The 14936-nt window shown below is 30.8% G+C and overlaps 1 protein-coding gene across 2 annotated transcripts in view; it reads right to left on the minus strand.

Annotated features, from left to right (window-relative positions):
- Positions 1–254: 254 nt before the first annotated feature.
- LOC129917834 (protein unzipped) overlaps positions 255–14936 on the minus strand; it is an 89975-nt gene continuing 75293 nt past the window's right edge. For both annotated transcript variants that reach the window (XM_055998007.1, XM_055998008.1), the window contains exons 2-4: positions 6598–7420; positions 854–1203; positions 255–794 (exon numbers count right to left, since the gene is read on the minus strand). In XM_055998007.1, the coding sequence (XP_055853982.1) occupies positions 369–794; positions 854–1203; positions 6598–7387 (1566 nt within the window). In that variant the 5' untranslated portion in view covers positions 7388–7420 and the 3' untranslated portion in view covers positions 255–368. The remainder of the gene's footprint in view (positions 795–853; positions 1204–6597; positions 7421–14936) is intronic.

Genomic DNA, 14936 nt, shown 5'->3' on the forward strand with positions numbered 1-14936 from the left:
TGACATCAATTACATAAATATTATTATTCGTTTCAAGAATATCTAAATCTTAATTCATATTTTGTATACCATCGACCAAATATATCTTTTGTCAGACTGTTTTTGAGATTATGTAGGTATGTTTTTTGTTTTATGTCAAAATAAAAAAAAATAAACATTCGTCATGACCACTTGAAGAAATTTCTAATTTTAAATGATATATAGTTATTAATTTACACAAAGCATTTCACATTTAACTTAAAATTAATTATATTTGTTTTAAACTAAATTTGGCAATTTATAAAAATTAAAGAAAAATTAAAAATATTTTAAATAATAACTACATTTACATCCCCTACATAAAATTAATTAAAAAAAAAAAAAAACATTTAACCAAAAACTCTCACTGTAACCAAAATTAGTAAAATTAAAATACTATTGGTCCAACAGTAGAGCCTTGTGGAATGTGATGTTCCAGGGCTAGCTGCATCTTTCATGTGTTTCAGATTTTCAGCATAGTTTTCACGACTTTCGTTCGGAATAATATTTTCGTTAATATCATCTCCATTGCTATCACTTTTTGATTTGGAGGATTTCGAATCTGCAGATGATGTCGATACAACTGATCGTCCAATATCGGATAATAAAACTATCGGTGGTTCACTCATTGGTTTGGCATCACTGTGTTTTGTGGTCGTAGGATGAGTTGTTGTTGAGGTTGTTGTTGTTGTGGTCGTTGGGATAAATGTACCATTTTCAATCCAATAAACTGGACTATATTCAAGTTTGATGTCTTTCAAATAGCTTTTACGGACCTAAAGAAAAAGAATTCATTATAAAGGCGAACTTGAACCATAAAACCAAGTTAACTTACCTCAGCTGTGATATTCCTTGACACACTTTCCGAAATTCCTTGATAGAAGGCAAACAATTTAGCCCGATAGGGTGCCTCCAAAGTGACATAATCACCCAACAATGTGACATTGATAGCAGTTCCTGGTGGTAAATTCGAACTAACTGATTTTGTTTCTTTGATCTTCTTTGCGAATTTCAAGCCCCAGTAAATTTCAGCTGGAATGGTGGCACCTTTTTCATAGACTTTTGTAGCCAAACCACGAGCAATGCCTTCGTGTGTTCCCCAATATTGAACGTGATCGAAGGAATATGACAAAACAGTCTCGATTTGATTAGATGTGTCATAGGTATTCTCAAGAATGCCATGTGCTATGAATTTTAAAAAAGAAGAGAAATGGTAATTTATGGAATTTTCAATGAAGAATTATAAAAGAGATGTAATAAATTTAATGAATATTATAATGACATGAATGCCTCCCAACCTCAAATACCAATTACAAGAGTAATGTCATCAAGTTGCGATGACTGGATGATGGAGTGATTGATGCCTTGCAATTTTTATCAGAATAATAATTCGAATAAAGATATCAATCAATCAAGGTATTTTGTTTTTTTTTTTTATTTAGTTACATAATGACAATATGTATATCATTTGTAATTGTACGCATGGTTTGTGTACTTCAACAGGCAGATACAAATCAACAGATCCATATAATGATAGTAAAATATATCAAGAATTAACCAACTTAAATCGGTTTGATAAGCTGATAGGAAGACAAATTTGAAGAAAACGAGGAAATAAATATATTTTTAATTAGTATCAGCGTCTTATAAGTTTTTGTAGTCTGTTTCGTGGCCACTTGTTTTGATAAGTTTTTCAGAAATTTCTGGAATGTTTCCGGATGATTCTGAAAGCGTATTATTAGCCTTCGGTTTACAATTTATTGTTTGTTTAAGTTTCCTAAAGTAACAATGAACACATGGACAAACCAATTTTTTAAGTTCTAGGTTATGCTAGGGTCTTTGGAATCCATGATATGTTAACCCTCTGTAGGCACACCTCTTTTTTGTGACGTGATAGGCACACGGGTGCGAATTTGGTTTATACTTTTTCATGTCGTTAGAACTTTTTTCGGTCACAATATTTTATAGAGAATCAAGTATGAAATTGATGTAGAATATTCCGAGGAATTCGAATATTGTATTCACAATTTCGGAAAAAAATATTTTCACCCTTATAAAGAGACTTTTTTGTGACCACTTTTTTGAAAAATCGTAATTTTTTTATTTTTGTCCTTCCAAATTCGCACCAGTGTGCCGAAAGAGGGTTAAGGATCAAAAAGGAATTCTGTCTACAATCGCATAAACTAATATGAAGCCATCATTTGAAACACATATCATTCATTTATTTCTTTGAATAGAAATATCTGTTTCACAATAAAATTTACTTCCTATTTTTTGTACTAAGAGTTGTGTTCAAATTTGTTTTTTTTTTAGAGTTTCATTCAATTCTTAGTTCTTTTGATAGTGAAGATTCAAACTTTTGGGACAAATCTTTCTTTTTTGTAAGGAATCTAGCTAAAAATAGTGGTTTCCAGCAAAATGAAAATTGGTGACTTAATGAACGCTTGAGTTCACTTTTTCGAAACCATCTGTTTTAAATCTGCTGTAGGTGAAAGGATTAAAAATGTATTGAGAGCAATGTTCTCGGAAACTAGCTTTTAAAAGGTGAGAAGTAAGGCGTTAAACTGGTGTTTTTTTTTTTTTAAATTGACTAAGACATCTTTCAACATTGTTTTGGACCCCAATGGTAGGTAGGTACATTAACCTTATATGTACACAGACCGTGCGTTAAATCTGGTAGTTCTGAGTTTTAGCAGAGTCGTTTTGGTTATGGCCCAATGAATATCCCGACAAAACTGTCGAATGCTTTACTTTTTTTCGATGTTTTTTTTTTAAATTAAAGTTTTAGAAATCGATAGGAGTATCGAAACAAAAGTTAAATGAAATAAAATCCACGACTGGGTAGAATGTACTTGCTCTTGCAGCTTAAAGCACTTTTATGTTAGTTTACTTGTAGAATATAAGAGCTGGCTATTTATCAACGGGGTCATGAACCCCCAAGAACTCAGAACTTAAAAAGAAATTGTAATGTGATATTGAAATCTCTTGAGTAAAAAGATTTTCAAAATGTTGAAGTTTTAGAACATGAACTAAAATTAAAAGTAACAAAATTTTTTGGTATTCAAACAAACTATTTTACCATATTTTGGGGATGTGGTCATATTTTTAGCGAACGCTATGCTGGATTAGGATTATTTTGATTCGTTCGAATATATTAGTTGAGCTGTGCTGTAGAGTTTTGTAAGGAATTAAAATCCGAATAAGTATTATATTCAAAGCTTTTTAAAAGAAATTGAATTGGGTAGGTACACAAAAATCATCTCTTAAGGGCAAGACACTGCTTACCAGCAAATAAAAGAAGCAGCCATATCTAAAAAGCAATCTTTTATTTTTGTATATGATAATTATATGATGAAGTGAATAAAATATGTATTAAATAGGGTAGCTTTCTGTGGCCTTACTGTGTGGAGGTCAATTCTGTTGACAACATTCGTCATCGGCAAAATTTTAAAGAAGGATATCATTTCTCAAATCTTTTTAGTTTTTTTGCAATGTTCCAGTTCAATACATTCGTCTGATCAAATTTGGTGAATTTTGTTTGCTTACAGAATATAACAGTATTTTGTACTAGATTAGCTAACTCTGTTACATTTTTTTTTAAACAACTATCGATTTGTTAATCATCAATGGCCAGCCGATTATAGATAGGAATGCAAGGCAAATTAAATATTATTATTAAATATCACTTAGGGCTAACTTTTTTCAATAGTCAGATAAACCTCAGATAGGGCTTATTCCTAGGAATAAAAGTTTTTTTTATATTGACATTTATTCTTTTGATAGTCTAACTGACGCACTGTGGGCTAGAAAGCTATTTTAGCTGGAATTAATTAAAAATGTCAACTGTTTCCAAAATTGATAATTTTGGTCTCATTCGATAGATAAATGAACTAGCTATAATTTCTCATTCAAAGTTGAGGTCAAAACATTCATTGGCTACCTAAAAAACACAGTCGAAAGCAATTTTTCGAAAAAAAACAAAAAAGGCCTCTTTTTCCTCTATCCAGATATTCGTTTACTAAATTTGTTTTAACGGATTGATTGCGAAAATTTTGCTAGTTTATCAACGAGTGATGTGTCCAAATATAGTATTTGCTAGTAAATTGTTATTATATTGAACTTTTGTGTATAAATTTTAAAGTAAAGTATGTTACTAGCACCGATTTTATATAAAACGAATGTTCCTAAGCTTTAAAAAAAAGGCACGCGTAGGCACACTCTAGAAATAATTTTAAAAAGTAGCTAGCCTATATGGCTTTATGTTTTATATAAAATTTTGTCTTACAAGAGCAAACTTTTGTCGCTGTAACTCCGAAAGTATAGGGAGCAAAATATTCAGAAAAACCACTTACGATTAAAACAAAACGATTTGAATGTTTTCATATAACGGTTTTTTTTATTTGCATTAACATTTTACATTCCATATTAAGTAAAAACAACTTTTGTTCGCTTCAATGATACCATTTTCGAATTTGATGCGTTCAAACCTTAAAGACCCCATTTTTTTGTTTTTTAGACCAATAATATGTGTTTTAAATTTGAAAACCTCATTTTATATAATAATTCGCCTATTTTTGTTGTTTTTCTTATCATTAGTGTCTGTTGTGCCATAAAATTATCATTATTATATCATTCGACATCATTTTAATTCCTTTAATTGCAATGTTAGACTATTTTGAGAATTTCTATAATTAATTCCAGCTAAAATAGCGTTCTAGCCCACAGTGTGACGATTGAAAAGGCGAGGCTAATAAAACTGAATGTGTTTTATATTGTAAACCGCTAAAAACTGACGAATTCCAAAATATCGACAAAAATATTTTTTTTTTGTCTTTGCTATTTTGATAAAGGTATTTAAAATTCCCATACAATTTCAAAACAAAATTTAAAAAAAATTATATTTTCAAATGCAATTTTTTTACAAAACTTTGCGATTCGTTTGCCTGAGGTTAGGCAGACTTTTAATTCAAAAGTTACCACTGTTATTAAGTAAAAAAGATTTTTATTTTAACTTTCTGGGCTAGCGGTAAACAATGAACAGTTGTTTTAAGGCAAATTATTCAATCGAAGTACTCGTACAGTAAAGTTTCTTTTTAGGAGAGGGTAGCCTTAATTGGCCAAAACTAAAGCGTGTTTGCTTTTTTTTATTTATGTTTTGCAATTTTTGAGTATTTTTCCGTCCAGATTTCGCAAGCATTTCGTTGTCCTCGTGGAGACCAACGAAAAATTTCGTTTCACACCAGGAGCGTTCTAGGCTTTAAGGCTTAACGCTCAACTTAAACGAATCTCATACCGTTTTTGTTTGGTTATTTTTAGAACTATATTCGGAACTTTTCAATTCGAAATGCAAAACGCACAAATTATAATGTTTGATAATTCAAAAAGCACATTTTGAAGTTTATGCCTGCCATCAAAACTTATGCCTGCCATCAAAAAAAATTTTGGCATGACCCCCCCCCCCCCCCCAGCAAGTAAACCTGTATACGCCCTTGCTATCTATAAATTAAAAAAAAATTGATGTTGGGGAAGAGCCGACATTAAGGGCAAAATTTTGTTAAATAAAAAAATAAATTTTTGTTATTTGATTTTTTTTTCATAGTTTTATTGCAATCGCTTTGAATATTACGTCTGCAAAGTTTAATCAAAATCGTTAGAGCTGTATTCGTGTATTTGGTATAACTTGAAATATTTGTATGGGGGTACACTTTCTAAGCGAGGTATGTAGGTATAAAAACAAAACAAAAACAAAAAAAAAAAACTTTCATAATTCCATAAAAATCATCTGTACCAAATTTGAAGAAAATCCGTCCACCCGTTTAGGCTGTAAAAATGAGTACAGATAGACGAACGGAGGGAATTGCAAGACCCACTTTTTCGGAGTTCTCCATCATCGTAATGTTGGTTTTGATTAAAACCTTAATTTTTTTTCGACACGAAACCAATACTTGCTCTATAGAGCTAGTTCAAAATGGAGTTCATAAATCCAGAGCTTTTATTACAAAAATATTGAGAAATATGACATAATGATGAAATTTGGTAAAAATTCAAACTTTTGTCCTGAAGTGGGTAAGCTTTTACAATTTTTGAAGCAAAATAACATTTTTTGAATTTTTGCAAAAGAAAATTAAAAAATTGTCTGATTTTCAATAAAAAATCTGACAAAAGCAATTTTTCAAACTCATAGAGTCAATGAAGACGTAAAATAGACAAAAAATATAAAAATTCAGAAAAAAAATCTCAAATACTTTAAAGAAAAAGCCTCACCTACAAATCAGTATCGCAAACTCCATTCGCATAGGGAATTTTTTACGATTCCCTAAAAAAAAATCACAAAATCCGATTGCATGAAATTTTCCGTTAAGAACGTATTCCCTGACTGTTTTTAATGGAATTCCTGACAGTGCCGAATAAAAAAAAAAACGTTCGGGTTTTTCATGTATTTCAAAAATAGAAAAACAAACCATTAATCATTTCAACATCTTTGTTTGTTGAAAGAATCTTGAGTTGCTAATTAATCTCAACATCTGTTATCAAGAGAGAATCAAAAAAAACTAAATTTGAAAGAAATAAAAAACTTACCCATTTCTGTGGTATTAACTCTCTCATCTGTTCGTATTTTATCCAAAACAATGTCTCTCAACTCATATCGAATCGGTTCGGTTTCAATCAACACCTCACCATCATCATATTCCCTCTCATATTGATCTTCCACAACCAAAATTTTACCCAATCCCAATGTTGGATCGAATCTACCCAAAGTAAAATCAGCTCCCATATGGTCATTGATCGATTGATGATTGATCCTTCTCCTACCAATATACGAATAATCATCCACACTTATCGCTCCAATTGGAACGCCAGCATTAAACTTTCTCCACGGCTTCCATATGATCTTGCCCAAATGGCCCTTATTTACGAGCACCTCGAACTTGTCGTATTTCTTCACTTCTTTGAGATACGACACCACACACAGCTGCGATTGTTTTTGCTTTTCCGTGTGCCCGCTCGTTTGGACACCCTCAATACTCACTCGACACACATAAATGGGGTAATGTTCGTCCTCGGAAACATATTTGCCACCCTGGATGGCGTATTCCATTTGACTCAAATCTTTGGCACTGTATTGCTCCCACATGAGGGTGCTCGATGTCACCTTCTGACCCAGTTGGGAGGAAGTTTGCTTGTACGTGTGAACGACACTGGCATCGGCTCCTTGGAATGCCATGGCACCCAATAGAGTGACTATCGTTGGTAGGAGGAATGTCAAACTGTGGTTACAGCGGCGGCGGCATGATGTTGTTCCAGATGAAGATGATGGTATTCTTCTGTGATGCTGCTTTGTTGTGATTGTTCCCTTGGTTGGATTCATTGTGTTTGCAAAAGGGGGGATTGTGTGCTTAATCTGTAATCAAGAAATGAACAGAAAAAAGGTATAATGGTTAATGAATAATGAGGCTAGAAGGTAAAATCGATATATAGAAATCTATGGATTTTGTATAATAAAAGTAAGAAATGGAAGGAAACGGAAGTGGTTAAATGGAATAAACTATATACGTACTTATGGCGACGGAGATGGAAGACAATTAAAAAAGAACTTTATGATGGAGTAATAAAATCAAGTTAATTTCAATTACGCGTGCTTCATAAATCAATATGGATTGTTTGATTAGAAGAATAGAAGACTTTGTCATTTGAATTATTTGTGCAGTGATTTTTTTTAATTAAAATGGTATTTAATGAATTCAGAATTTCAGAAAAAGGGAAGAGGTTGAGATGTAAAACAATCTTAGTATAAATACGACAAAAGAGAAATATACTGGAACTGAAATTTTGTTTCATTTATTGCAACTTTAAATTTTCTTTAAGTGAGAAGATAAAAATGCAGAAAAAATATATAGTTTTAACATTAAAATTCGGTCAAAAACGGAAAGATTTTCGAAAAATAAAACTTGGACCAATCTGGATTAAATTGGGAATAACCTTGAATAACTTAAAAAAAAAATACAACTTAAAAAAAGAGCCTTTAATTGTACCTATGTTAAATGTGGAATTATTCTAGACGAAAAAAAAAGAGAATTCACAATATAATAACGGGAAAAATCTAAAACTACATTTTAGCTACTTTACTGTACCTACATAATTGTGGAAAATGACCATTAAAACAATATAAATTTCATTTATTTTCCTTAAACACATTTCATGGAAGTATAATCTTAAGTTTAAACGTCTGTCTACAACCATATTGTTTCTTTTGTTTTATCTTCACATGCCGGCAAAACAAACCAGACATTTTGACAGCTTGAGAATTTCCGTCAGGAGATTATAATGGTTAACACAATTGGATTCTTGAAACAATGTGGCATTATGAGTCAACTTTTCTTCGGATAGTAAACAAGATTCCATATTTCTCAATAAATGCGTCATTTAAAAAATGTGCAAGTTTCACATTTAGAAATGAAGATAGAGATATTTTGTATATTGTTTAGAGGAGACCTACATTCACTGGATGATTATTATTTTTTGCAACTGGTAGATCAAGATGATTCGAAAGAAGATTGCTGTCACGACAAATCACACGACCAATGAGCTTCAGTAAAAATTTCGTTAAATTTTCTTCTTATTTCACATGCAGATTTTTCAGTCAAAACCAAACTCCAAACCTGAACAAAATTTAATTATTTCTGAAAACTAGAGTCGGTATGCAGATTTTGATTCATCATTAAAACATTATTGCAAAAAGTCCATACCAATCTGACAAAGATCGTTAAATGTGATAAGATAAATATCAGTTTTTCGTAAATAGCTAACTCTAACTTTTTTACAGAAGACATTGTCGAATTTATTTGAGATTCTTTATAAAATATGTTCAAACTTCCCTTCACAAACTTCCATTCACAACTAAAAATAAATTTAGCGAAAAGTCGATACCTTCGATATCGATAATACTTTGAAACATAATAGGTATCTTCTGATCTGAAAGCGATTGTCCATAAAAAGAAGTAGTAACATTATTAACAATTACAATTAAAACACCTTAATAACTTCACTTGAGTCGGTACACATTCATTTTAAATTTACATTAAACAATATTAAAAACAATTAAAAAGAAACATTCAAAAAGACCCAAATTCACTGAACCTAGACAACGGCAATATAGAACCTTGCTTGTTTAATATTATATGTAACAACAACATTATTTAACAACAATATAATATATTGACCGTTGATCATAGCTTACAACAACAATGCTATGATACACAGAAAAGGAAACTGTTTTAGGCTAGGCGCACACATGCGATTTCAGTCGTGCGATTATTCAGTCGCAAAAATGGATCACACGGATTTCAATGCCGGTGAACACACATGCTTCTAAAAAATAGCCGCGATTTAAAAATTGAAAAATGTCCCATTTTTTTGGCGACGCGACTGTCGCAAATTAAAATGGAACAAATGGATCAGTATAGTTGTGCACACACTTGCGACTAAACTGAAAACGACTAAAAAGTAGCAGTCGCAAAGAGGCCAAATCATGCGCACACATGCGATTTTCAACCACTCGATTTTTTAGACGCAAGAAATGAAACACATTATTTTAAATGAGAGTGCACAGACTTGCGATTTTAAAATCGCAAAGTTTAAAAAAATGGATCCGGTTCTATTTTTCGCGATTTTTTTTGCTGCACATAAGGATATATTATAAAGTATATAATGCACCTGCCCGCACGTGCGGCCCTTGGAACAATTATTTTAAGTACAATAATGGATATACTAGAAAGTGTTGTATAGTGGATAGTTATAAACCATAGGAAATTTAAAAGGACAATTCCATAGAATTCATAAAAGAGAAAACCCTCAGAAATTTACCCAGTACTATAGAATGAGTATACAATGCTTTGGTGAAATAATGGTACTCGTAGGGCCTAAAATAAGATACAAACATACACATTGCAGAGAATCTATTTCTATTTCTAATCTGGTAAACAAGCTGTCAATCCCTTACCAAATTTTGAGACTTGTATCACTTTACCACTTTTAACAGAGCTTACATTTGTTCCATGAATTCACCTTATCATAAAATCCGATCGTAGATACCATTTGTATGAAATATTCCATTACGAACGGATTTCGTGATTGTTTTCTTTGCGGTCATTTGACCATTAGATTTGAACAGTGAGTATCTCCTGGCTCTTTTGATCTTGAGATGATGCATTTTATCGAAAAACGGTCAACTCTTTTTCGACCAAACATAATCTTTTTTCTTGCAATAAAAAATAGTCGCGCGATTTTTTAGTCGCAAGTGTGTGCACGGTAATTTTATGTTGCGACTGCGATTTTTTAGTAGCAACGACTGAAAATCGCATGTGTGCGCCTAGCCTTAAGCTTTGATGACGATGCAATGGTTTAGGCTAGGCGCACACATGCGATTTTAGTCGCACGATTATTCAGTCGCAAAAATGGATCATATGCATTTCAATGCCGGTAAACACACATGCTTCTAAAAAATAGCCGCGATTAAAAAATTGAAAATTGTCCCATTTTTTTGGCGACGCGATCGTCGCAAATTAAAATGGAACAAATGGACCAGCATAGTTATGCGCACAGTTGCGACTAAACCGAAAACGACTAAAAAGTAGCAGTCGCAAAGAGGCCAATTCATGCGCTCACATGCGATTTTCAACCACTCGATTTTTTAGACGCAAGAAATGAAACACATTATTTTAAATGAGAGCGCCCAGACTTGCGATTTTAAAATCGCAAAGTTTAAAAAAATGGATCCGGTTCTATTTTTCGCGATTTTTTTTTGCTGCACATAAGGATATATTATACAGAATATAATGCACCTGCCCGCACGTGCGACACTTGGAACAATTATTTTAAGTACAATAATGGATATTACTAGAAAGTGTTGTATAGTGGCTCTTTTTTTTATAAACGATAGGATATTTAAAAGGACAATTCCATAAAATTCATACAAATTTAAGAGAAGACCCTCAGAAATATACCCAGTTTTATAGAATGAGTAGACAATGCTTTGGTGAAATAATGGTACTCGTGGGGCCTAAAATAAGATACAATATACACATTGCAGAGAATCTATTTCTAATCTGGTAAACAAGCTGTCAGACCCTTACCAAATTTTGAGACATTTATCACTTTACCACTTTTACCAGAGCTTACACCGTTTCATGAATTCACCTTATCATAAAATCCGATCGTAGATACCATTTGTATGAAATTTTCCATTACGAACGGATTTCGTGATTATTTTCTTTGCGGTCATTTGACCATTAGATTTGAACAGCGAGTATCTATTGGCTCTTTTGATCTTGAGATGATGCACTTTTTTTATCGAAAAACGGTCAACTTTTTTTGGACCAAACATAATATTTTTTCTTGCAATAAAAAATAGTCGCGCGATTTTTTAGTCGCAAGTGTGTGCACGGTAATTTTATGTTTCGACTGCTATTTTTTAGTAGCAACGACTGAAAATCGCATGTGGTGCGCCTAGCCTTAGTCGTGATTGCTGAAGATGAATGGCAACTGCTTCGAAATGCATTCAGGTACGTGTCGCGTTTGTTTTTAATTGTTTTTAATATTGTTTAATGTAAATTTTAAATGAATGTGTACCGACTCAAGTGAAGTTATTGAGGTGTTTTAATTGTAATTGTTAATTTATCGAAAAAAATTCAAAAACTTGGGCCAGTATTTAATAAGCCAAACAAAAACAGATACTAAACAAGGCTGCGCTAAAAATAAATAAAATGCACTACTGAATCGCACGTACATACTTGCTTTTATTGTTCAAAGTACCTATATTAATCCTTGGAAATTTATCGATTTTTTTAGATGTCAGAAAAAAAAATTACCTATAGATATTTTCTAAAAAATATTTTTTTTTTGGAAAATTTGAATGGGAATTAAACGCCATATTTCCACTCTCCGATTTTTTTTTAGAAAAATTAAAAATGCAATAACTTGAAAAATTTCTATGGGAGGTACAAGTTCTAAGTGAGATAGGTACTTAAAAAAAAAACAACCTTGGAAATTACGAAAAAATCATCGGTCATGACGAAACCTACAATTTTGACTGCTTCATTATCGTAATGATAGTTTTAATTAAAACCTTTTTTGTCATTAAACCAATAATTGCCCTAAAGAGCAAGTTAAAAAAGCCATCAGTGTTAACCCTTAACTACATTCACCACTTTTTGCAAAAGTACAAAAAATAAAAATTTGTATTCTCACTAGCACAAGCATTTCGTGAAAAAAAGAGTATACCTACAAATTGTTTTTTAAGTAGCTTTCTGCATCATTTTTTTTTTAGTTTTCCACCCGCAAAAAAACTCACGAAAACTTGATCATAACGTAAAAACTGCTAAAATTATTAAAGGTTTCGGTGAATTTGATCTCCAAACATACTACGTTTATTTAACTTCTTCTGTTACAAAGAATTTTGAAAATCATTAGAGCCGTTCTTAAATACTATGAACAAGAAAATATAAACCTACAAAAAGTTTCAAAGATTTAGTAGAGTAACTAAAGCAAATTATTAGGGAACCCGGCCGAACAGCTCTGATTTTGACGATTTTTTTTTCAAACGTAGGTAATTAAAAATACTTTAAAGTCTATAGATTAAAAATTGCCGGTGTTGCCGTATTGTTTTTTAAAATTAAAATTAAAATTTTTTTTAACAAAACCATTTTTTTTGCTTAAATTTCATAAAACAAATGATAGCAAAAGATTCTCTAGGTAATTTAAGGAAAATATATAAAAGGCAGTAAGGGACAATCTTCCATCGTTTAAGCGATAAATGCAATTTTCTAACATTCTGACCTCAAACACAAAAAAAAAATATTTTGAAAACAACGGCAACACCTACAATATTTTAAAATACATTTTTAAAAATCCAGAAGCTCATTCTTATCTCTTAAATTTAAATCCACTAAATTTGATCAAGACTTTTTGAAAAAATGGTCCTCAAACTCAGAATTAAAAAAAAAAATTATATTCGAAAAATTTAAAATGACTTTTTTCCAAACTATTTCTAATAAAATATGAATTGATTTCAAAAAAATTTTTGGCCATAAATATTATCAGTTGAATTTCGAAGCAAAAAAGGTAAAATATATCACACTTTTGAAAAAAAAATGAAAAATTACTTCAATTTCAATGGTTTTTTTTTTTATTAAAACTGAATTTTTGCATTGAAATAATTAATTTTCTCAAAGACTGTGGTAAATAGGAACTTTAAATTTTTGCTATTTACCTTTAAACAGTTAGGGCTATTAAATAAATAAAAAATAATTTTATGTTTAGATGTTGAACTTAAAAAAAAAAATAAGTTACATTTTTTTTCAAAACTTTTATTAAAAAAAGTTCTTCGAAAATGAAATACTTTTTAATTTTTTTCATAAACTGTAATACATATTGACATTTCCTTTTATAATTTGAAATCATAATAAATGCGGCCAAAAAAATTTGAAAATAAATGCATTTTATTTTACGACCAAGTTTAAAAAACGACATGTTAAAATTTTTTCAAAATGTTTTTTTTTTTCAAAAATCTGAGTTCAATTACCATTCTTTCAAAAGCCGTTCATTCAATTAACTTAATTTTAATTTTACATACATGACTAAGCTTCTAGCTTTTAAAAAATGTATATTTGAATATTGTAGGTGTTGCCGTTGTGTTCAAATATTTTTTTTTGTGTTTGAAGTCAATTAATAAGAAAATTGCATCTATCGCTTGAACTATGGAAGATTGTCTATCACTCCCATATATTTTTTTTTCCTTGAATTTCCTAGACAATCTTTTGGCATCAATTAATTTATGAAATTTAAGAAAATTTTTTGAAAAAAATTTGTTTTTGTTCACAAAAATCTTCAATTAAATTTAAAAAATCAAAACGGCAACACCGGCAATTTTTAATTTATAGACTTTAAAGTATTTTTAATTACCGACGTTTGAAAAAAAAATATCATCAAAATCTAAGCTGTTCGGCCGGGTTCCCTAATATTGCCAATTTTTGAGCTTTAGTTACTCCACTAATTATTAAAAAAAAAAGGAAATACTGAACAAAACAGAGTTAAAAACAAATTCATGCCCGATTTAAAAAAAAAAATTTCAGTTTTGAATTTTTTGAATTAAATTTTGCTTTTCATATTTTTCTTTATTTATCATTTAGATTATTTCAACAGTTTGGTCTAAATCTACTAAGTCGTTTATACGAGAAAGTCAGATAGGTATCAAGAAATCAGGATTTTGAAACATTTCACATTCAAAAATAATGTGAAATATTAATATAACAATACATAATTAATCAAATGATTAAACTTGTAAATATCTTATATTTCCTTACCTAAATAATCCCATTAAAAACACATTCATTTACATCTAATTCATTTGACAAGTAAAACTCTTGTCATATCAACCACTCCCTCACAATATCTCTCTAGACTCTCTTGGATTAATCCAATTAAAAATGACAGTTTACCTCGTCTTATTCAAGCTGAAGTTAAAATCAATTTATATTTTGCCTGACCTAAATATCGAAACGAAGAACTTTTTCATATAAGCCTTTTGCTTTTAAGATTTTATAAATTCGCGTGCAGCATACCAATCTGTCGCTTTAAATAACTTAAGTAATTCTTTACGACAAACCATCAGATATAAAGAACTCCGCCTAATTAAGCCTAATCAATGATGAAAGGCATAATGTAAACTAACCAAATCAGAGAGTTGCTATGTGTATATATCCAGTTTATTTTCAATCTAGAAAAGTCAAGAGGTATTCTAGTGTCTATGGTATAAAAAGAAACCTTGTCAAGTATGACACACTGGCGCCAGGAAACTAATCGCGTGTCATTCAAATGAATTAGAATTAACGGTTGTATAGGTATAATATTCTAAATATTAG

The sequence above is a fragment of the Episyrphus balteatus genome, chromosome 4 (genome assembly GCF_945859705.1).
Source record: "Episyrphus balteatus chromosome 4, idEpiBalt1.1, whole genome shotgun sequence".
Classification (NCBI taxonomy): Eukaryota; Metazoa; Arthropoda; class Insecta; order Diptera; family Syrphidae; genus Episyrphus; species Episyrphus balteatus.